Genomic DNA, 25,209 nt, shown 5'->3' with positions numbered 1-25,209 from the left:
TAAAGTGGGCATCTAGCAAAGGCACATGATTCCCCTCCACTTCCTCTAAGTCAGACCCTACTGTCATTGGGATATTTGCCACCTCGGGTGGACTTTCAGGTTCATCCAGGTCTATTTCTCCTTCACTCTCATTCTCTGTATCAGCTGGCAAAACCACTGGCCCAGAGTATCAAGATGGACCTGGCTCATCCTCCTCAGAATCTATCATTACCAGAGTTGGTCAAGGACCATTCATAATGATAATGATAATGAATAATAATAATAATAATAATAATAATAATAATAATTATTATTATTATTATTATTATTATTATTATTATTATTATTATTATAGCCCAAAAAGTGATTGAAAATGAGCAAGCAAAACTGTGGGATTTCCGACTTCAGACTGACCGAATTCTGAAGCATAACACACCAGACATTGTGATCGGGGAGAAAAAGAAAGTATGGATCATCGACATTGCAGTCCCAGGAGACAGCAGATTTGAGGAGAAGCAGCTAGAGAAATTAGTGAAATACGAAGATCTAAAAATCGAGCTGCAATGACTCTGGCATAAGCCAGTGAAAGTAGTCCCAGTGGTACTTGGCACGCTGGGCGCAGTACCAAAGAATCTCAACGGACATTTGAAAACCATCGGAATTGACAAAATCTCCATCTGTCAATTGCAAAAGGCCGCTTTACTGGGATCGGCAAACATAATTCACCGCTACATCATGCAGTCCTAGGTGCTTCGGAAGCGGACGACTGGTGATGAAATATGAAATCCAGCATAGTGATCTCGTTTGCTGTGCTGTACTGACATAATAATAATAATAATAATAATAATAATAATAATAATAATAATAATAATAATTTATTAGATTTGTATGCTGCTCCTCTCTGCAGACTCGGATAGATAGATAGATAGATAGATAGATAGATAGATAGATAGATAGATAGATAGATAGATTTGACTTGATGGATCATCTTGGACAATAATGATTCAATGAAACTTGCATGAACATCATAATGCAGATGCCCATCTACTTTTGAATATTCACCTGTTTGAAAGTCAAATGTACTTTGTCCCTCTGTTAAACTAAACTGGTTAGAAAGGATTGGTTTCAAGCATTTTGTTTTCTTTCTAAAATAGCCCAGGGAAGCTCCTGAACCATTTCATAATAATTACGGGACTAATTTTGAAGAGACTGAAGCTCAAAGATGTCAAACCTATTTTGCAAGAGGAGAAGGTCTCCAGTTTAAAGTCTGTCCAGAAATTGTCTGAGACTTGGGAGGCCTGCTGTCAATCATAGTGCTGAGTCAGATAGATCATATGAATTTCCTGCTTGATTTTCATTGCCAGATTTTTGCATGGCAATGGTAAATTTTCAATGAAGATCAAATGGGCATAAGAGTTTTATATTGCTTTGTAGGGTGGAGAATGTTTGTTTCCAATAATATTTTGTAAGTGGTTTAAAACTCTTCCAGGAAAAAGTTCAATAAATTGTGCAAAGAAAACAACCATAAGAATCAATGCATATGTTTCATAATCCACCAGTTATCCATTTAATAAAGGGTGGAAATGCAGTTTTTTCCCTTGGTATTTGTTATTCCAGCATGCTGAATATCCATGTAGAGAAACCAATTTGCAAGGGAGAGTCTGGTAGAATTGCTATGGGACAAATCTAATTTACACTCTCTCACTTCCCTTCTCTCCCCCCCCCCCCAAACAAAGAGGAGCACAAAAACAGAATTACAGCACTTATTATTTTTTTTTAGCCAAGAGTGTTAGGAATCTGTCTTATCTGTAAGCATCCACAATAACCTAGTGAACATGTTCTGAAATCACACTCCCAAAGTCACCCAGGATAAATTCTCATGAGCATTTTCTCATGAGCCAATCCAAAATCACACAGGGGAACCAATCCAAATTTATTAGGAAATAACTCTTCCTTTCAGTGATCAAAGGTCAGCCAATTACTTCATTCAAACTCTAATACATGAAAGCTGTTTTCAGGAGAATGAAGGTTCCTATCTCCAAGAACATATCAGTTTTAACCTGAAGTGCTAAATAATAGCTTTCATTTAGTTTTGTTTGATTCAGAATTTTATTTAGTTCTCAAGTGAAATACTGACCAAGAATAGGAGGCACAATAAACTTTATAAATTTGTCACTGGGGTACAAAAACAAAAATTAAAGTGAAATAAAATAAAAACCAAAAAACCTCCCCAAAAATAAATTATATCTAAAGCTAAAAATGTAAAATATATATTTAAAAAACTCCAAAAAGAGGGATGAAAACAATAGACTTAGAAAACATGCCAATATATCTAAAGCAAATAATAGAATAAGTCTAATAAAAATACTTCATAATAATGTTTTGAGTGGTGTTAAAATTAATTTGTGGCACAAATCATATCCTGATGTATTTTAAATGTGCTTAGACAATTGCACTTAAACAGTAAAGCTGTGCTTTCCATTAAAACAAATACAAATTCAATAGGTTTGCACTATTATTTAATCAAGCAATTTGATCCAAAGGCAAACATTTATATTTAGATAATTTTTTTAAAAGCAGATTTTTAAAATAGTTTTAAGCTGAAGTCCCAGCTTTCAAAATACAATGTAAGATTTTGTCCCAAAATAAATAATGTGATAAAGGAGAATCTTGGAGGTTTTAATTTGTTAATCGTTGCCTGACTACTCCATTGATCCTTATCTCAACATCTCACATCTTTGATAGCCAAAAGTCACTAGCAATGAATAACACTAGCGTTACCTTCAAACCAGTACTTCTCTAATGAGAATCAGAATTTGAAATCAAGACTTGAAATTAATTTATGATTGCTGCTTTGTGTGGTGAAGCTAAATTCTATTATGATTTTATGCTTGTTCACTTTAATTATTTTAAAGATATTGAAGCTCTTTTTTTTACTGGCAGAAGAAACCAATTTGAAGAAATCATAGGGAGTATAGACCAGCAGGGCTATCTATAGAAACATAGAAACATAGAAGACTGACGGCAGAAAAAGACCTCATGGTCCATCTAGTCTGCCCTTATACTATTTCCTGTATTTTATCTTACAATGGATATATGTTTATCCCAGGCATGTTTAAATTCAGTTACTGTGGATTTACCAACCACGTCTGCTGGAAGTATGTTCCAAGGATCTACTACTCTTTCAGTAAAATAATATTTTCTCATGTTGCCTTTGATCTTTCCCCCAACTAACTTCAGATTGTGTCCCCTTGTTCTTGTGTTCACTTTTCTATTAAAAACACTTTCCTCCTGAACCTTATTTAACCCTTTAACATATTTAAATGTTTCAATCATGTCCCCCCTTTTCCTTCTGTCCTCAGACTATACAGATTGAGTTCATTAAGTCTTTCCTGATACGTTTTATGCTTAAGACCTTCCACCATTCTTGTAGCCCGTCTATATAAATAATATGCCAAGATACTCTATAATTCTAGGTATTGTACTGTGCAAATGCAGCCGCTTGTATTCTCCAATTTACAGGTTTGCACCGTAAGAAAGAGGAACCCAAAGGCCAATCTGGGGAGAAAAATAACATTTTAAAAAACATATATTGCTTACCATCATCCAAATAAGCTTGGTCAAGATTCTGTTCCTGTTTTACAGTGACTCCAGCTGATACCACTTCCTTCTGATCATTTACGGGTGGTCCATTTTTGGCCGTTCTCTGCTGTTGAATCACAGTAGGGTAAGAACTTGGGCTTAACCTTTGTGCTTGGCTGACTTGAGGTTGATGGGGCCTCACTCCGCTGGATGTGAAATTTTCACTACACATTATATGCTGAAACTCTTGATGGCTTTCGCATCTCATCTGATGATTGGCTGTTGGGGAGCAATGAATCGCTGGAGAAGACGGCTGATTGGATGGGGAATGATGGAGCATTGCTGAACTTTGGCTAGGGGATCCTGTGTGAACAAGCACTGACCTATGAACATCTGGGATGGGCACCTGGGCGCCCATCAAGTTGGACTGCTGGTAGCCCAGGTGGCTTGGACTGAGACTCTTGCTTCTTTGATAGATTATAGCTCCTGGGTTTTGGGAAGGATACTGAGATTCGGGAGAAGAGAGATTTGAATGTAATTGCTGGCAAGAAGCCATTGTAGCCACAAGACAGGAAGGAGACTCCGGGGCCATTGTATGATGTGAATAATAAGGCTGTGTTACTGTTCTCAGACCACTGTGTACTGTATTGCAGATTAAACTTGGATCATAGTCATCAATGGGCTCTGTTTTTATGGAAGGCACTGAAACAAAGCACATAAAGGGTATCAGTTTTAAAAATTACATAGAAACATAGAAACATAGAAAACTGACGGCAGAAAAAGACATCATGGTCCATCTAGTCTGCCCTTATACTATTTCCTGTATTTCATCTTAGGATGGATATATGTTTATCCCAGGCATGTTTAAATTCAGTTACTGTGAATTTACCAACCACGTCTGCTGGAAGTTTGTTCCAAGGATCTACTACTCTTTCAGTGAAATAATATTTTCTCACGTTGCTTTTGATCTTTCCCCCAACTAACTTCAGATTGTGTCCCCTTGTTCTTGTGTTCACTTTCCTATTAAAAACACTTCCCTCCTGAACCTTATTTAACCCTTTAACATATTTAAATGTTTCGATCATGTCCCCCCTTTTCCTTCTGTCCTCCAGACTATACAGATTGAGTTCATTAAGTCTTTCCTGATACGTTTTATGCTTAAGACCTTCTACCATTCTTGTAGCCTGTCTAAGCAGAAAGTCATACTAGGATTGAGTTTATTTATTAGATTTGTATGCTGCCCCTCTCCGTAGACTCGGGGAGTTAAAGTGGGTTCTTCCCATCCGGTCCACACAGTGTCCAATTGCACAATGGCAGGCCATAGGTGGCATATGATGATATCACATCTTGCAGTGGTAAATGGCCTCACCTAGCATTTTCATATAAATGATAAAGTGGAAAGGAGAGAGACTCAAGCTCTGAAGGATGTCCTATGCTATCTCAGTGTCCTAGAGTCCAACCTCTGTCCCACAACAATAGCCACTTAGATCACAATAATAATAATAATAATAATTATTATTATTATTATTATTATAATTATTATTATTATTATTAGATTTGTATGCTGCCCCTCTCTGAATATGAGTATCAGCTGAACCAAATTACACCAAGCCAAGCAACACAAAATATAAGCAATATTGTTCTATCTAGTAAAGTCAACATCAAGTGATGTAGTATGTTAGTATGATGGAATCGAATGATCTGTGTGTATGTAAACAATAAATTGACTGCTGGCCAGAAAAATTACTAATGTATCGATAATGAGTATCCTGATTAGAGGTCTATCCTAGGCCAATTGAATAACATTTATACCTAGCCTCTGTGGGCCATGGCTATCTGGATGAGGAAGAAGTAGTTTATAAGACTCAACTCAAGAAAGATCTAGCACTGGTGGTTTTTAGGGGCTCTAGATATGGAGATTGTAATTTTATTTAAATTCTGGATGGGTTTAGCATCCTCAAACACGGCAGGTATGCATATGGAACTTGTGGCTCCTATTTGAAGGGTAGCTGGTAGCCAAGAAGATCATGTTCATTGGTTATTTTTGTCTTGTTTTTAATCCTATTAACTGCCTAGAGTCACAATTTGCCAATGATGTCTATACAAATGTCTATACAAACGCTCTCTACATGGGGCTACCTTTGAAAAGTGTTTGGAAACTTCAGATCATGCAGAATGCAGCTGCAAGAGCAATCATGGGCTTTCCCAAAAATGCCCATGTTACACCAACACTCCGCAGTCTGCATTGGTTGCCGATCAATTTCCGGTCACAATTCAAAGTGTTGGTTATGACCTATAAAGCCCTTCATGACATCGGACCAGAATATCTCCGAGACCGCCTTCTGCTGCACGAATCCCAGCGACTGATTAGGTCCCACAGAGTCGGCCTTCTCCGGGCCCCGTCAACTAAACAATGTCGTTTGGCGGGACCCAGGGGAAGAGCCTTCTCTGTGGCGGCCCCAACTCTCTGGAACCAGCTCCCCCCAGAGATTAGAACTGACCCTACCCTCCTTGCCTTTCATAAACTCCTCAAAACCCACCTTTGTCGTCAGGCATGGGGGAATTGAGATATCTCCCCCGGGCCTATATAATTTATGTATGGTATGTTTGTAGGTATGTCTGCTTAAAAATGGGGTTCTCTTAACTACTTTAAATTTTAAATTGTAAATTATTAGATTTGTTATGAATTGTTTTATTATGTTGTGAGCCGCCCCGAGTCTACGGAAAGGGGCGGCATACAAATCTAATAAATAAAAAAAATAAATAATAAATAAATAAATAAATGGCATACACAAATGAATAAAGATGCTTTGAGGGAAAGCAAGATAGAAAACTAATGATCAACCAGAGGGAAATGATTGCACAAATTGGGGGACGTTCAAACAATCCTTGAGAGAGTGTTTCTGAATAGAAATCCCAGGTTCTTCTCTTAGTGTTCTTCTCAACCTAATCCAAAAAGATTCCACCTAGTTTTGAGGGTGATGTCCTCTTTGAGTTGAACTCAACTCCTGATGCCTTGTGACTACATCTATTCATTTTTCAAAATGGAATTGGTTCATTCCTGACATCTTTAAAGAGGGTCCTCATTTTTTCTGCTCTACAACCAACTCTGTGATTTCCCATCCATATTCGGTTGTCATAGCCAATAGCTCTGCGTTCCCACAAAATGTTTGTGCTACAAATCTCCATTAAAAAAAAATTACCTGGATGGAAGGTAAAATGCTGTGGCTGACTTTTTTTCCGTTTCCCATTGATAACATAGAAATTCACCTTAACAGGGACACGGATGTGCTTGTTCCGATATTCTGGAATCTCTACAAACAGCATATTCTGAAAACAACAACAATAACTAACTGTGGAGTACAATAATACAGTATAATAACGGCAGTAATTCAATTATAATAGACATACACATCAAATCGGCCCAAATCCAGATGCTCAGCAGATGGCGGAAAATGCATTTTCTGCATCTATTTTCTGCTATCTAGTGGTTATCTAGATTAGTGTTTTTCAACTAGTGTGCCGCGAGACATGGTCAAGTGTGCCGCGATGCTCAGAGAGAGAGAAAGAAAGAGAGAAAGAAAGAAAGAAAGCAAGAGAGAGAGAGAAAGAAAGCAAGAGATAGAAAGAGCAAGCGAGAGAGAGAGAAAGAAAGCAAGAGAGAGAGAAAGAGAACAAGAAAAAGAAAGAAAGAGAGAAAGAAAGAAAGAGAAAGACAGAGAAAGCAAGCAAGGGAGAGACAAAGAGAGGGAGGGAAGGAGAGAGAGAGAAAGACATAGAGGAAGGTATGGAGGGAGAGAGAAAGAGCAAAAAAGAGAAAGGAAGGAAGAGAAAGAAAGGGATGGAGAGAGATAGAAAGAAAGATGAAGGGAGAGAAAGAGAGAGGGAGAGAGAAATAGAGTCAAAGGGAGGAAGAGAGAGAGAGATAATTTTTTTGTCCAAACTTTTTTTAGCCACCCTCCCCTCGCTCAATGTGCCCCAGGGTTTCGTAAATGTAAAAAATGTGCCGCGGCTCAAGAAAGGTTGAAAATCACTGATCTAGATATTGCCATTCAAATATAGCAGGCCTAATTTCTGCCATCAGTGAGAGATCACTAGGCTATAATCTTGTAAATACAGATAATCTTTGCTACAACAGGGACCAGCTCTCTCTTTTTTTAAAATATATTTTTATTGATTTTGTAGATATGGTTACATAAAACAAACATAAAACAGCTCTACTTTGCATTTGTTATTATTGAAAGAGTGATTGGAGTTTATTTTTCACATTTACGTCACAGATTCTACTCAGCATATAACCTTTCACCTTATTCCATCGTGCCATCAGCTTCTCCAATTTATTTTCATCAAAGTTGTTTAATCTTATTTCCATGATTTCAAAATGAATGTGATCTACCATGTACCAGTACCAGTTCTGTAGTGTCCATTTTATAGACTCTTCCCAACCCAATACCACTACCGCTTGCTTGAGCGCTTTCCAGTGCTGTAGTTTTTATTTCTTTAAAATCTCTTAGTTCTCTTTGTTTAATTAATATCGCTATTTCTTTTGTAATTATCCAATTAATATTTAGCATTTGATTTATTTCGTTCTGCACTTCCTTCCAAAATTTCTGAATTTCAACACACTCCCAGAACATATGCATGAAAATTCCTTTCTTTTGGCAACCATGCCAACAATTACCTTTCCCTTTCCCCTGGAAGTGTGCAAGTTGTGCTGGTGTATAATACCATTTATGTAAATTTTTTCTTCTCATCTCAACAGGGACCAGCTCTTAAGCAAAGAGCTCCCCCTATTATCTTTGCTTGTCACAAGCCCCCGGAAAGTTTGCACATGGTGGTCATATGACCCTTGGACATTACAACCATAATAAAAACATGTACCGTAAGTTCCCTTGCCCCAAATTTGGATTATGTGACCACTATGACAGTCATAAGTACAAGGACCGATCGTAAGTAACTTTTTCCAGCACTGTCATAACTTTGAATGGATTAATTGAATAGTCGTATGTGTGTATCTGTATAAACAACCCCCTCCCCTTAAACAGTTGACCTGACATATAATATCTGAAATTTCAATCTTAGAGAAATCAATTTTAACATTAGTTTTAATATTTCACTTATTTATGAGAATCTCATCCACAACATATGAGGACAAGAATAGATTCCTGTTCACTATGGCAAATGTTAGGCATTATAGGAGAACATGATTTATGGAACTTACAGATTGGCTCTTGTCTTTGTCCACTGTGGCCTCCATCTCCCAAATCTGTTGCCCATCTGGGGGGAAAAATTAAGTCATCCATGAAAATTGTTCCAAAATGTATGGAAGACAGATATAGATAGTCATTAGGAATGCATACTTATTTATTTATTTTATTTATTCATTCATTTGTCCAATACACAAATACATAGGAAGAAAAATAGACATGTAGTAATATATATAAGGTTAAAGTGAACTTAGAGGAGAGGATATATGAAAGAAAGAATATATATATGATAAGTGAGAGAAAGGAAAGACAATTGGACAGGGGACGAAAGGCACACCAGTGCACTTATGTACGCCCCTTACTGGCCTCTTAGGAACCTGGAGAGGTCAATCGTGGAGAGTCTAAGGGAGAAATGTTGGGGGTTAGGGGTTGACACAATTGAGTCCGGCAATGAGTTCCACGCTTTGATAACTCGATTGTTGAAATCATATTTTTTACATTCAAGATTGGAGCAGTTCATATTAAGTTTGAATCTGTTGCGTGCTCTTGTGTTGTTGCGGTTGAAGCTGAAGTAGTCATTGTGATTATTATTATATTATTGTCCACTGCACACTCGCACAGCTGTTCAGAATGGATTTGGCATTTTAATCTACCTGCTGAGTCTATCCTAAGGACCTGGGATAGGCACACATTGATGTTTGATGTCATAAGAAGTACTGCAGTGAAGGGCTACCAAAAGTTTTACTACCACACTGTGTGTGTGGCTTATGCAGGACGCCCTGCATTTTCTTTCAACATCTTTCAGTGCAAATTGGGTGTTCTGGGGTGGAGCTCCATTTTCGCTACCCCACTGCGTTCCACCCTGTCTGGGCAATAGCCCACCCCTGACGTACTGTCACAGGATGTAAGCTATTCTGAGTAAAGCTGCCTTTTGCAATTGACTGGTGGTGAATGTGTCAATTCTGGTAGTCTTCAAATGGTGATCTATTTTATTATTGCATGTTGCACATGGAAAGATAAGGTTGAACAAATCACTTCCCCACCACCACCACCAGGACCAGCTCACAAATTCATCGTAGAGGTGAAGTTCAAATTAGAAATGTCAAGAATCTGACTGCAGTCCGTCATGCAAAAGGCAACACTTTCAATTTCTAAACTAACATACCACATTCAAATTCACTAATGTAAAACTTAAATGCAGTATGTCATTTAGACATACCTATATATGGATATAGGTATGTCTAAATGCATGCAGCAGATTTCAGAAAGGGCTAATTTTGTTTTTAGGATTTTAATGCTATTTATTTCTCACCCTAAGCAATTCTATTATACAGCATTACCTAGGTTTAGTAAAACTGGAAGCCTTTCAATGTTTATTATTTCTGCCCAGTATTGAAAATGTTTCCAGCTAGAGATGCTTCTACCGTACTATCTAAGGACAAACAGTTGTTGTCTACACAATCTTTCCCAGTGTGAGACCCTTACCATATCTTGATCTGTGGTAGTTGGCACAGATTGGGGGAAATCTGGTAAGCATCCTGTCCCAAAGTAAAAGCTTGCTATGATGTTCTCACAAACACTAGCTTCTTCCTTGAACTAAAACTTTCCTAGTTCCTCCAAACTTTCCTTGCAACTCAAAAGACCTTATTTGAGTTCCTTTCCTTCCTCACTACTTTGTCAGCATATTATAGGCATTGTAAAAAATTACACAAATCTTTCACTAGTACATGAAACACACTTTCACATCCTTGATGCTGAATGGGAGTTTTGAGGTTGGGGAAATTGTCTCTTCCATATATTGGTTCTACCAATGCTGCTAGCAAAATTTGATGCTTTTAATTTCATAATCATGTTTTGGTTATGGCACCAATCATGAGGTCTTTCTTAATGATGGCTATAATTTAGCGATTTCTTTCAAATGTTTTGCATATCAAATAGGGAAAAAACCCACTATGAACCAGTGGTTGCAAAGAAATTTGAACAGGCAAAATAATCAACCAACCTATGTTGATAATGTAAATATTATTCTCAACCACGAACCGAAAAGGAATTGTTTTAGAGTATTTGTACTACACACCGAAGTACAACTGATAATATCATATTCTATGGACAATAATTTAAATTAAATTAAAGCAGTAAGATTCAGGAAGTGAAACCGCAAATATTATTGGAATACTTTAAAAACTAGCAAGAAGCTATATTTTTTGTTTTGCTGCAAACAATGAAGACCGCAAAGCATTTATGGCATTTGATAAGGATACAAAGAACAAAGATATTTTCTGCAAAGGGGAAAAACATTGTGAAGCATCATGTGACAGCAACCTGAAACAACAAGTTTGACACCCGTGATCTAAAAGAACAACCTGGGTATCAATGAGGATTCCAAGTACATGGAAATTCTGTTATCAAAGAGCAGTCAAGCCTGTGTTAAAAATTCTCTATTTATCATAGAATGTATCCTAGAAGGTTTGCTTCTAGGAATTTGGAAAAAAAACAAGACCCCTCAAAAATGTTATATCTTATGATGCATATAATTATCGCAGTAAGATTCTCTATCGCACAAATGTGGCAAAAAGATCAGATTCCACTTGGAAATTTAATTATAGAAAAAATATATAGATGTGTGGAAATGGACCAAATGATGAATGCAATTAAGGGAATGGCCAACCAACGAGACATGGCAAAAATGGCATGAATGGATCCACAGCAAAAATCAAATCTAACAATACAGAGTATCAGTGTGCACAAACAGAAAGAAAATCAATATAAAAATCTAAAGCCACATAGAGATATGAAACAACTATCTATGTTTAATTATTGATTGCTATAAAACAAAGAATATCTTTGCTTGTTTCATACACGCAAGTGCATAGAGCTTAATTTAAGATAATGTGTAGAATTGACAATTCAAAATGTAACAGATACAGAGCATGAACTGTTTAGAAGTGTATATATGCTATTATTTTTTAATTTTCAAAATCAATTTTAAATTTTTTTTAAAAAATTATCTATTTATCTAACCACTCAGAGTCCATTTTGGAGTGAGCGGCATAAAATACAATGAATGAATGAATGAATGAATGAATGAATGAATGAATGAATGAATGAATGAATGAATGAATATTTGCAACCTGAAAAGATGGGTTGCTTCAAAGAATAGATAAAACAATTTGCCCTGAAGATGTGGGAACAAGAGACGAGAAGGATGAAGGGGAAGCAGTAGATGCACTTCACGCTTGGAGCCAAGATTATGTTGAGCAAGATTTATGCTGGGACTGTCTTATTAATGCATACTTCTGTTCCTTTCCTGGTTGCCTTGTGTAGGTACATTTTTCCATTCCCTCTAGCTGCATCTAAAGTAGTTAGTTGGTTATCCACCAAGACTCCGAGATCTCTCTCACAGCCCCTCCTTTTAACTGGGAAAAACCACACTTAACAGTAGCCACTGTGAGAGAGATCTCAGAGTCTTGGTGGATAACCAACTAAATATGAGCCAGCAATGTGCAGGGGCGGTCAAAAAAGCCAACACAATCTTAAGCTGCATCAACAAACTTCAAGACCAGGGAGGTACTAATACCACTCTATAATGCCCTAGCCTGACCTCACCTAGATTTCTGCATTCAATTTTGGTCATCTCACTATAAAAAAGACATTGAAACCCTAGAGAAAGTTCAGAAGAGAGCAACCAGAATGATAAGGGGATAGGAAACCAAGACATACAAAGAGAGATTGCAGGAACTGGGCATGGATAGTCTAGCAAAAAGGAGGGTCAGAGGGGACATGATAGCAATATACAGGTATTTGAAGGGTTGGCATGTAGAGGAGGGGTCATGCTGTTTTCCAGGGCACCGGAGGGCCAGACCAGAAGCAACAGATGGAAGCTGACCAAGGAGGCATTCAACCTGGAAATAAGGAAGAACTTTCTGATGGTGCGAGCGATCAACCAGTGGAACGGCTTGCCAATGGAGGTCATAAATGTCCCAACACATGACACATTTAAAAAGAGATTGGACTGCCATCTGACTGGGGTGGTAGAGAGTCTCCTGCTTGAGCAGGGGGTAGGATGGGATCAGGGATAGGCAAAGGTGGCTCTTCTATGGCATGAGGACTTCAACTCCCAGAATTCCTGAGCTAGCATGATTGGCTCAGGAATTCTGGGAGTTGAAGTCTGCAAGTCATAGAAGAGCCAACTTTGCCTACCCCTGGATTAGATGACCTGCAAGATCCATTTCAACTCTAATAATAAAATAAAATAAAGTTCTTGAATATATTGTTGGCATTAGGATTCCTCTTTTAGAACAAGATAAAGGAGTGTTTATGCACATGCTTTGGGAATGCCCGGTAGTGCAGAACTTTTGGCAAAAAGTGCAAGAGAATATTAATAGGATGTTAAATATACGATGGATAATTACAAAGGAAATGGCAGTATTAGTTAAAAGCAATGCGATGGGAAAATTTAGAGAAATAAAACAAGCAGCGATGGAAAGTGCTCAGACGGTAATAGTCTTGGGTTGGAAGGATGCGACAAAATAGACAATGCAAAATTGGTACCGGTATATGGTGGATCATATTCAATTTGAGATTATGGACAAAAAGATGAACTCGGTTAATGACACTGATTTGCGACAACTGATGGGACTATGGGACAAGGTAAGACAATATGTGGTTAGTAGAATTCGAGACCAAGCTACAAGGAATAAATTGGAATCACTTTATAATATGTAAATAGATACATTGCTCTTGAGTTAAAATGGTATATATAAGAAATGCCCCCAATTTGGTGGAGAGGTGTGAATGTTTGTCTGGTGGTGAGCACCAATCACTGAGCACTTGTTGTATGTTGTGTGTGTGTGTTTTATATTCTATATTTTAAAATCAATTTTAAAAATTATATATATAAAAAACCGGTTCCTCTTTTAGTTCAGCCAGCTCTAGATGTTTTTAGATGGTGGTAAGGAAGGAGTTTGCTTGAGATGCATGAAAATAACATGAAAGTAAAATGACAGTATTGTTAGAAGCTGGGAATAAAAGCATAGTCTGCGGGACAAGAGAAGTAAAGGTAAAGGAGAAGTTATGAGTCAGATTTACTGAGTCAGAGGAATCCCTGGAACTACCCCAAGATGGCTGCCTTTTACTCAAGGGAGTTCATACAGGCATAAAGTCCTTCATTGTTCTTCAAGTCAGCTTACACAAAAGGGCTCCAGTTTTTCACAGAGTGTGCTGAAATATCATTACCAAACCGCCCTCAGGAAGAACAGCAGCTGCAGAGCTCAAGAGAACAGGCAGCCTTCAACGCAGGTTAATTGCAGTGTTGTAGCACACAATCAGCCAACTCAAATGACTAAAACTGAACGCATTAGGCTAAACACAGCTGGAAATATATTTACACTTAAGATTAAACCCTGCAGTAAGCAAACAAGCAGCACAACTCTATGCTGCAGGCAACTAGATCCAAGTTTGAAACTCCTGAAGTCCGTTCTTCAAAGTTAAGCAAGTTTATACAATATATTATCCTTCTGTTAGTCGTGAAAAAAGAACAAAGATGCCAGAACCCAGCCCTACCCAAGTCCTTTCAATTTCAGCCAAATCATTTCTTAATTATTGTAAGAAGGGAACTGGGGCACTATCAAATGCTATTTGTCTCAATGGGTAAGTCTGCTGCTGAAAACAGCTACTACCCGTATTAAAGATTTATTTGTCCCCTGGTGATTTTGCAAATCTACAGTATATGTAATATTTTAAATATCTTAGAAAGTTTCTTTGGACAGAGGTTTAGCACATTGCAAAGCATCACTTTCTACTTATGAAGGAAGAAAAACAGGCTGGAGCAGGCCTATCCATCATTCTGTCTCTTCAAATGCGGTGTTCATTCACATTCATTCATTCATTCATTCATTCATTCATTCACTCATTCATTCATTCATTCATATACTGTATTTGTAAAGACACACATTCATTTAGGCTAGCAGAGAGCTTGTATAGTTTATTATTCACATAAATTCTTTATTGAATTAGATGCTACCTATCTCTTTTCACTCCATCAGCCTAGCCACAAAAAAGAAAATTATTCCATTTTCTCTTCTGGTCTCCTAAATATGAATGGAATTCTTGAAGGCCTGACTTCCACAGCTGAGAATCCCACAGCAGGTGGCAGCATCTATCTAACCTTGAGTGATTTCAATAAAATTAAATAGGATTTGACCTGGTTGGTACTTGAATGAGATCCTATCTGAAAAACTCAAGATTTTAGGCTGGGTTCAGTCAAACTCATTCCAGAATAAGGCAATGGCAAACAATTTCTATGTATTATTCATAAGAAAACAACACAGATATATCCATATGGCTGCAAGGAATTTGTGGAGGTAATTTTGTTTTAAAATCTAAACATATAGAAACATAATAACATAGAAGTTTGATGGCAGAAAAAGACCTCATGGTCCATCTAGTCTGCCCTTATACTATTTTCTGTATTTTATCTTAGGATGGATATATGTTTATCCCAGGCATGTTTAAATTCAGTTACTGTGGATTTATCTACCACGTCTGTTGGAAGTTTGTTCCAAGGATCTACTACTCTTTCAGTAAAATAATATTTTCTCATGTTGCTTTTGATCTTTCCCCCAACTAACTTCAGATTGTATACCCTTGTTCTTGTGTTCACTTTCTTATTAAAAACACTTCCCTCCTGGACCTTATTTAACCCTTTAACATATTTAAATGTTTCGATCATGTCCCCCCCTTTCCTTCTGTCCTCCAGACTATACAGATTGAGTTCATTAAGTCTTTCCTGATACGTTTTATGCTTAAGACCTTCCACCATTCTTGTAGCCCGTCTTTGGACCCGTTCAATTTTGTCACTATCTTTTTGTAGGTGAGGTCTCCAGAACTGAACACAGTATTCCAAATGTGGTCTCACCAGCGCTCTATATAAGGGGATCACAATCTCCCTCTTCCTGCTTGTTATACCTCTAGCTATGTAGCCAAGCACCCTACTTGCTTTCCCTACCGCCTGACTGGACTGTTCACCCATTTTGAGACTGTCAGAAATCACTACCCCTAAATCCTTTTCTTCTTATTTTAGTTTCTTCTCACAGAATTGAACAGTTTTTGTGGGACATGTGATTTTTTAAAAACTTATACTATGCCAGGTGTTTTATACATTAAACGTAGGCTAGAGATATGGAAAAGAAATATGTTCTTATGTGAAATATGTTCACAATCTTGGCTCCAACTTTGCAAGAAGCAATTGAAGCTGGAGAAGAAAAATGAGTGTGGTATGAACCGTGACTATTGCATATATTTAGGCTCATTTCAACTGGAACGAGAAGAGAGCGAGAAAAGATAGCAGCGCAGATATTCTGGAAGAGGTACAACACGTGGATTACAGATGAGACAGAATAACGTGGTGGAATTTGGATCTGACAGGAATGGATAGGATTATTTTGGCTGTGGATAACAAGCGCCATTTTAAAGCCCCCTTTTTTTATGTAAAGCAAGCAAGCCAGCAAAATCCTCCTGTAATTCTTAAACAAATTGCACAATAAAGAGAACATTTCCAAAGGAGTCTAGATGCTCTAACAGGTGTCAGCATTTTGCAAATGAGAACACTGCAAACTCTTCCTTTCCTCCCATGTAGTCTAAAATGGTATACACACCACTTCACCACATCATTTCCTTTCTTCAAGCAGCGGCTGCATTTGGGTGCCTGCTACATATGAAGACCAAAGAACTATAAATGAAATGACACTGAATATTCCACCACTAAAGCAACATAAGTGTTTGGTTTGATTTGCTGACCAAATCACTCAAATAATACTAAGAAAATCTCATGAATCTGAAATATTCAAACTACCTGTCCCAAAATTGCTTTTTGCCCCCCCCCCCCCCGCCCCAAAGGCAATTGGACTTTATTAAACACAAAGTCCTGTTGCCTTTGGAAAAAGCATCTTTGAGACTAGATTACTGTGAATTTGTACTGCACTGGCTGCTGTTCGGTTTCCGGTCACAATTCAAAGTGTTGGTAATGACCTTTAAAGCTCTACATGGCATTGGGCTAGAATACCTCCGGAACCGCCTTCTACCGCACGAATCCCAGCGGCCGATAAGGTCCCACAGAGTTGGCCTTCTCCGGGTCCCGTCGACCAAACAATGTCATTTGGCGGGCCCCAGGGGAAGAGCCTTTTCTGTGGCGGCCCCGGCCCTCTGGAATCAACTCCCCCCAGAGATTAGAACGGCCCCCACCCTCCTTGTCTTTCGCAAATTACTCAACACCCACCTTTATCGCCAGGCATGGGGGAGTTAAGATATTCCTTCCCCCTAGGCCATTATGAGTTATGCATGGTATGTTTGTGTGTATGTTTGGTTTTTATAATAAGGGTTTTTAGTTGTTTTATTAATTGGATTGTTACATGCTGTTTTATCATTGTTGTTAGCCGCCCCAAGTCTGCGGAGAGGGGCGGCATACAAATCCAATGAATGAATGAATGAATGAATGAATGAATGAATGAATGAATGAATGAATAAATCATAATTTAAACCACCTGATAATACTTTAGACCAGTGATGGTGAACCTATGGCATGGGTGCCACAGGTGGCACACAGAGCCATATGTAATGGCACATGAGCTGTTGCCCTAGCTCAGCTCCATAGTGTATGTGTATGTCGGCCAGCTGATTTTTGGCTCACACAGAGGCTCTGGGAGGGCGTTTTTGGCTTCCAGAGAGCCTCCAGGGGGGTGAGAGGGAGGGTGTTTTTACCCTCCCGCAGCTCCAGGGAAGCCTTTGGAGCCTGGGAACACGAACCTCCTGGGCCTACCAGAAATTGGGAAACAGGGGCCCTGCAGAGCTGTTTTCGCCCTGCCCAAGCATTGAATTCTAGGTGTGGGCACTCGTGCATTCACACTCTTTCGGCACCTGAGGAAAAAAAGGTTTGCCATCACTGCTTTAGACTGACCCTAAATTCTGCAGGCAATGTGTGTCTGCTTAGGGGTGGTGGTGAAGGCATACTCGTTAAATTAATGCAGCTTTCCCTCATTTGATCAGCATTTCATTTACTCATGCTGCAATGCTCTAAGGACAACATATGATCTTACCTGCACAGGCCCATGTCTGCAGGAAACAAATGTTTCCCTAGCACAGCAGGAACAAACCTGGTTCTTTAAAATATGGTAGCCTTGTACATAAAAAGGCAATTTCATGGCCATTGTACTGACCTTTTAGTTTGTATATCGTGTACCATCTGTCTTGCTAATATGCTGTTATAATCTTGAGTGTACAAGCCCTAATTTTAGTTTGTCAATATTTGTGTTTCCCTTTAACATCTCTGAATGTTAGCTCTGAATCTATGGTAAAACAGGAGGCTGTCTGAAATGAGGTTTGCTTTGTTTGGGAGGAGAGGAAGAGCCTGTAATCTATTACAGTATTTCCTACTTTGAATGAAGATTGGGCTGGGTTTTCTACAGAAAGCGAAGCAAATGTGTAGCTGATGCTTCTTGATTTGAAGAGTGTTTGGAATCTTAGAGACGAAAGAGGTTGCTGAAACCATCAAATCCAACTTTTTGCTCTATGCAGGAATACAGTTTAAAGGACCCCAGATCTCCAGCTTTCACCTGAACACATTAAATGAGAGTCTAATACCACTTTGAATAATTGATTCCAAAATCAAACAGCTTTTTTACTTTTGTAATATTCATTTAAAACCTGCCTCCCTATTACTTGAATCTACTATCTGGGATCTTGTACCTAGAATGGGATCTTAACAGATCTTAATTTTCTGGCACATGATAGCCTGTCTTATATTCCAAATGTACTACCGTAACTCTTGGTAATTTTTTTCTCCAAATTAAACATCTAGCTTCATTAATTGTTTTTTAAGTTTGTAGCCTGTCTCTCTCCCTCTCTCTCTCTCCCTCCCTCTCTGTGTGTGTCCAGTTTAATTGAATCCTATACTGTATATTTAAGAAAGCACTGAATGTAATGCTTGTGTTTACCAATGCAGAAAAGAATGCAACTTGTTTGTTTGTTTGTTTATTTATTTATTTGTTTATTTATTTATTTATTTGTTTACTTATTTACTTATTTACTTATTTACTTACTTACTTACTTAATTACTTACTTACTTATTCATTCATTCATTCATTCATTCATTCATTCATTCATTCATTCATTCATTCATTCAATTTTTATGCCGCCCTTCTCCTTAAACTCAGGGCGGCTTACAACATGTTAGCAATAGCACTTCTTAACAGAGCCAGGCTATTGCCCCCACAATCCGGGTCCTCATTTTACCCACCTCGGAAGGATGGAAGGCTGAGTCAACCTTGAGCCGGTGATGAGATTTGAACCGCTAACCTTCAGATCTACAGTCAGCTTCAGTGGCCTGCAGTACAGCACTCTACTATTTATTTATTAGATTTGTATGCTGCCCCTCTCCGAAGACTTGGGGCGGCTCACAACAATAATAAAAACAATATTCTAGAGAAAACAAATCTAATATTAAAAAGTACATAAAAACCACATAATACTTCTTGAAATCTGGAATACACGCACTGTTCCTTCAGCCCATTCATTATAACATATCAAAATGGTTGTAAATGTTATTTCTGTGTTGTAATGCAACAGTTATCCATAATATTTTTCTATCAATTGCTAATCTCAGTAATCATTCTATTTAATTTACCTCTTCATTAATAAAAACACTGGACATGCAGGACTGATCCTCGTGCACTTCACGTATTACTTCTGGTGAAGATCCATTGTTGAGCATTCTTTGAATATTATTTTAAGCCCATTAGGAATCCACTTAACTGCCAAGCTGTCGGTGAATGTTTAATTTCTCAAATGTTTTATGCTACTTTATCTTCAACAAGCACAAATTGGCATGCAAAATTCTTCTACCTCCCCTCCCAGTTATCATCCCAGTAATTCATCAAATACTGGGTTAGCCTGGTAGATAGCAAGTATCTCAAGACTAGCCAATACATTTTGCAATCCATAGGTTAATTCAATACTACATTTTTCACAGATCTAGTCCAGGACCAAGGGTTTCAGTATTGGCAACTTTCTGACATGTGGACTTCAACTCCCAGAATTTCCCAACCATCCATGCTGACACTTCATGTTCATGTGTCTTAAAGTTGCCAAGACTGAGAATCCCTGATCCACTCCAACATTTTTATATTTACTCCTGTTTTGTAAGCCGCCTTGAATCTACGGAGAAGGGCAGCCTAGAAATTCAAATAATAAATAAACAAATAAGCATTCCAGCTGTCATCCATAGTTCCCCTCTGTTAAAGTTTATCCAAGTCTCCAATATAGGGATTCATCTAATCCTAGAAACAGCTGGAGAGTTGGAATTAACTACAGTGATAATAATGCAACCTGCATATACTGAGAGGTATTTATTATATATAATATATATGAATCCACTCCCCAAATACAAAGAAAAAGAGGAAAAAAGAGGGAAAAAAAGAAGGAAACTACTTTCTGTATTTTCTAAATATACAGTGGTACCTCATCTTACGAACACCTCTTCTAACGAACTTTTCAAGATACGAACCCGGTGTTTAAGATTGTTTTGCCTCTTCTTCCGAACTATTTTCACCTTACGAACCGAAGCCGCTGCTGCTGGGATGAAGGGGTTTCTTTTTTCCCCCTTTTTTGAAGAAAGAAAAGGGAGGGGCTGCTTGGAGGGGGAAAAGACTGCATTTAAATAACTAGGAGAACAGCGTGCTTGCAGAGGCACTGAAACGGTGTCTTTTGAAGAAAGAAAAGGGAGGGGCGCCCCCCTTGCCTTTCTTCCTTCCCACTCACCCTTTAGCCTAGCTTTGCTTCTTCCACCCGCCCCCTTTAGCTGCTCCTCCCTGCTCTCTGTTCACCTCCCTTCTAAAGTTTGGGATTTTCCTGAAGGATTTGCACGCATTATTTGCTTTTCCATTGATTCCTATGGGAAACATTGTTTCATCTTACGAACTTTTCACCTTACGAACCTCCTCCTGGAACCAATTAAGTTCGTATCATGAGGTACCACTGTAAATGGAATAGTATCCTATTCTATGGTTAATTTTTAGACCTCATAGAATCATATTATTAAATCTTATTTTTTTATTAGTACAAGGCCATCTTGAAGGATGAGTTGACATAAATCATGAAGTTAGACTTTAAAATTTGATATACATATATATTTCCAAGAATACAACATAATTCATTACTCACTGCCTGCAGAATATATCCCAAGCTATTCATATATAGGGAAACTTAACATTTTTTAAAAAAAAACTTTAACATCTATTTATGTCTTTGAACCTTAACTTTTTATGTTATAGTGTTTTTGTAATTAGACATGAAAGGAAATTTACTGTTTTACTTGCAATTGTTATCAATGGTGTTACCTGCATTTTTATTGTGGGTTTAAACAATTAATAACATTTTTAAATGATCATGCTTCATATACAGTATGCATTAGTTGTAATTAGTTGTAATTAATTTTAAAGCTCAATTAGCCTCTACTAAAGTTTATTGGTGATTTATCTATCAACTTTATGGATTAATTAAAGATTAATCTGATACGTTTATAGTCTGCCTTTTAGAAAGCTAAATACAAAAAAACAACAATAGAAGCTCATAAAGAGATTCATAAATCAACAAAGGGCAATGTCCATGGATAGCTTAAATCCATGGAATTAATTCATTTATATCCTCGCAACAGTACTGAATTTAAGAGGGAGAAAAAGATAGTTATTGAGCGTTTTTCAAGGATTATTTTGCACATAGACAAAAAGTATCTACTATTTTTTTATGTTGCAGTGTTTTATTTCATCTTTTGGCTACTTGTAGGTCATAACCAGCACTTTGAATTGTGTCTGGAGGCCAATTGGCAACCAGTACAGATCACGGATTGGTGTTGAACTGTTGAGGGCAGATTTGGTAGTCCCACTATAGCTCGCACGGCTGCATTTTGCACAATTTGTAATCTCCGAAGACTCTTCAAAGGCAGCCCCATGTAGAGAGCATTGCAGTAATCGAACTTTGAGGTGATAAGGGCATGAGTGACTGTGAGAGGTGACTCCCTATACAGATAGGGCTGCAACTGGCACACAAGTTGTACCCGTGAGAACGCCCCCCTCATTGAGTGGCATTGACAATGCAGGTCTGTCTGCTTGGGAATCTTTTCCATTCCACAATTGGGAGATTAAATTGGGGGATCAACATAGGAAACAATTCCAAGATAAGAATATGCTATGCCATTCAAACCATTTTGAGGACCTTCCTGTGTGTGGACCCTCAGTTGAGATATTTGATGTCCCCTAAGAACATTGCACTGTTTAAGGCAAATGAGGTATCACCATCACCATCACCATCACCATCACCATCACCATCACCATCACCATCATCTGGCTTGTATGGATAGCAGTGAAGCTGATCTAGCTCTGATGGGACATGGACCTTTTTTATGGGCATTCCAGGATCATTATAATGGTTACCACTTTGCTCAGGTTACCAAAAACCTGTGAAACCTAATTTCAGCTGTCATGCTTCTTACTCTGGATTTTACATAAATACAGAAACATAATTGCTATTGCTAATTATGGATGGCATCATTTTAATACAGGTCAATGGAAAATAGGGTAGACAGTCATAATGGGAGGTAAACTGAGGTAGTAAGCCAGAGGGCCGGTTACCTGGATATGGAAATATTTATAGTGCTTCTACAAAACCATACCAGATACATATGGTATGATTATTTGTCTTCACCTTCTTTCTTTTGGAAACAGACTATGTTATGAACAACCAGTAACTATAAGAAGCTCTCAAGCATCCTTGTTTTTGTTGACTCATGCTTTGGAGTCAATAAGAACATGATCTGTTAACTGGTTAGTGGTTTCATTCCCTGGTTTCTTCCAGATTTCCACAGCTAGAATCCCAAGGTTGCACATAACATTAATCTAAAGTACAAATTGCTTGTTGACTTCATCCTGTTTCAAACAACATCAGAGACACATGGATCCTTCAGCACCAAGGTAACCATATGAATACAGACAGTGCAAAGAACCCATAAATGTATTTAATAGATATTATGCTAGCACTGATGACGTTACATAGTTGGTTAATGAAATATCTACAAGCAAACAACCAAGTTCAGAGATCACCAAGGACTCCACATATTATTTTCATATCTCTTTCCTTGAGACACATTTTACTAAAAAATGTTCCAAGATGTTATTAGCATCTAAGTCAGGGGTCCCCAAACTTTTCACACAGGGGCCAGTTCACTGTCCCTCAGACTGTTGGAGGGCCGGACTATTAAAAAAACCTATGAACAAATCCCTATACACACTGCACATACCTTATTTTAAAGTAAAAAACAAAATGGGAATGTACTGAAATTCATATATGTTTATGTTTTGTTTTTAATTTTCTTTTGTTAACATCTGATTGGCTATACAAGGTTTTCTTGGCTTATAGAAAAATGTATAAAGAAAGAAGGAAGCACTTTGGCATAATGGTTAATAAGTTAGAAATATAATCGGTGTTGTACTTTTTTGAGGAGGGAATTTAATTAAAAGAAAATGAATGTAACTGGATGACAAAATTAGAAAAAAAAACCTTTTGCAACTTTTTTGATGATTGAATTAGTTACTAACAAAATACCAGATTTTATTCATGGAAAATTAGATGTGCTCCTGTCACTCACCCGCGGGCCGGATAAATGGCCTCAGCGGGCCACATGCGGCCCGTGGGCTGTAGTTTGGGGACCGCTGATTTAAGTATAAGTGAGGTCATTCCATAAATGAGGTGGTGGCCCAGAGGTGAAGATGCTTGCCACATACTCAGGAAGCTGAGAGTTCCATCCTAGGCAGCGACAGATATTTCTCCAAAGAGAAACTATCTGCTGTGAACCCCACAGAGGCATCAGGAAGGGCATCTGGCCAGTAAATGCTCAGCTCCATTCAGTTGCCTTGATTCTACCCTGATACAAAGGATTAAAGGTTGTAAAAGTGAAACTATTCCAGCCATTCTTATAAAAAAAGGCTGCACACCCATATCAAAAGGTGTTTCTTTGAGAGAGATTTCTACTCTGTAGTACAATGGTGGGTTTTGTTCTGATTTTGCATGGAGGCATAATATGAAATTAAGCTCTAGCAGAAGATCTAATAGTGTCAGCACTCTTTACAGGATTAAATGCCTTTTTCAGGGAAACGTGTAATTCTATCTTGTTTAACTCAAGCTGTGATTGGACCACAAACTTTGTGCCAAACTCTAGGAGAAGTCAAGATGTCAGCCTGCATTAGGTAAATCTTATTTGATCTATTACAGGACCCTCAGAGTTGTTTTGCTTAATTAGCCAATTAAAGGGTACCCCAAGTCTGCACACATTACTCACAATCCCTTACTCATGAATAGGGGTTTGTGAAATGGCGGCAAAAATGTGTTTTCTGCCACAGCTTAGCTGAGCTGGCATAAGAGATCGACCAAGAGGTTTGGGAAATTCTCTTTGCATTTCTCACAAGCTTACTCTGAGGTTTTTAGAGCAGCAACTTGACAGACTGTCAAATAAAGGGTCCAAAATAAGTAACATTTATTTAAGTTATTGTGGATGAAAAAAAAAATCTACTGTGGCTTCCAATAGTACATCTGATCCAATCAACACAAATGGGATTCGGCATGAGTAATCAATGTATGCTGGCTTTGCCATGGACCTGGATTTATGTATGAATTTTCTGGCTTGGTTTTATGACTTTGCTTGATGCATGAACTCATCTATTGTGGCTTATTATTATATGCAAACCAAGCCATTGCGCCATGGTGATTCCTGTTTCTTTATTTCTGCAATTAATATGGTAGCTAATTTTATTTATTTGTTTTTGTTTTGTTTAGTTACATAATGTAGGTTTGTGAAGATATAATCATAATAATAGAAACATAGAAACATAGAAACATAGAAGACTGACGGCAGAAAAAGACCTCCTCGTCCATCTAGTCTGCCCTTATACTATTTCCTGTATTTTATCTTAGGATGGATATATGTTTATCCCAGGCCTGTTTAAATTCAGTTACTGTGGATTTACCAACTACGTCTGCTGGAAGTTTGTTCCAAGGATCTACTACTCTTTCAGTAAAATAATATTTTCTCATGTTGCTTTTGATCTTTCCCCCAACTAACTTCAGATTGTGTCCCCTTGTTCTTGTGTTCACTTTCCTATTAAAAACACTTCCCTGCTGAACCTTACTTAACCCTTTAACATATTTAAATGTTTCGATCATGTCCCCCCTTTTCCTTCTGTCCTCCAGACTATACAGATTGAGTTCATTAAGTCTTTCCTGATACGTTTTATGCTTAAGACCTTCCACCATTTTTGTACCCCGTCTTTGGACCCGTTCAATTTTGTCAATATCTTTTTGTAGGTGAGGTCTCCAGAACTGCATAATATACATGAATAAA

General features: G+C 37.9%; 1 protein-coding gene across 5 annotated transcripts in view; it reads right to left on the bottom strand.

Annotated features, from left to right (window-relative positions):
* NFATC2 (nuclear factor of activated T cells 2) overlaps positions 1 to 25,209 on the bottom strand; it is a 239,644-nt gene that overhangs the window by 71,224 nt on the left and 143,211 nt on the right. For all 5 annotated transcript variants that reach the window (XM_070744612.1, XM_070744611.1, XM_070744608.1 and 2 more), the window contains exons 7-9: positions 8,783 to 8,838; positions 6,765 to 6,891; positions 3,580 to 4,263 (exon numbers count right to left, since the gene is read on the bottom strand). In XM_070744612.1, the coding sequence (XP_070600713.1) occupies positions 3,580 to 4,263; positions 6,765 to 6,891; positions 8,783 to 8,838 (867 nt within the window). The remainder of the gene's footprint in view (positions 1 to 3,579; positions 4,264 to 6,764; positions 6,892 to 8,782; positions 8,839 to 25,209) is intronic.

Source organism: Erythrolamprus reginae, chromosome 3, assembly GCF_031021105.1.
Source record: "Erythrolamprus reginae isolate rEryReg1 chromosome 3, rEryReg1.hap1, whole genome shotgun sequence".
Taxonomy (NCBI): Eukaryota; Metazoa; Chordata; class Lepidosauria; order Squamata; family Dipsadidae; genus Erythrolamprus; species Erythrolamprus reginae.
Note: the sequence above shows the minus strand (reverse complement) of the source record. Positions and strands in the feature narration are given on the sequence as shown.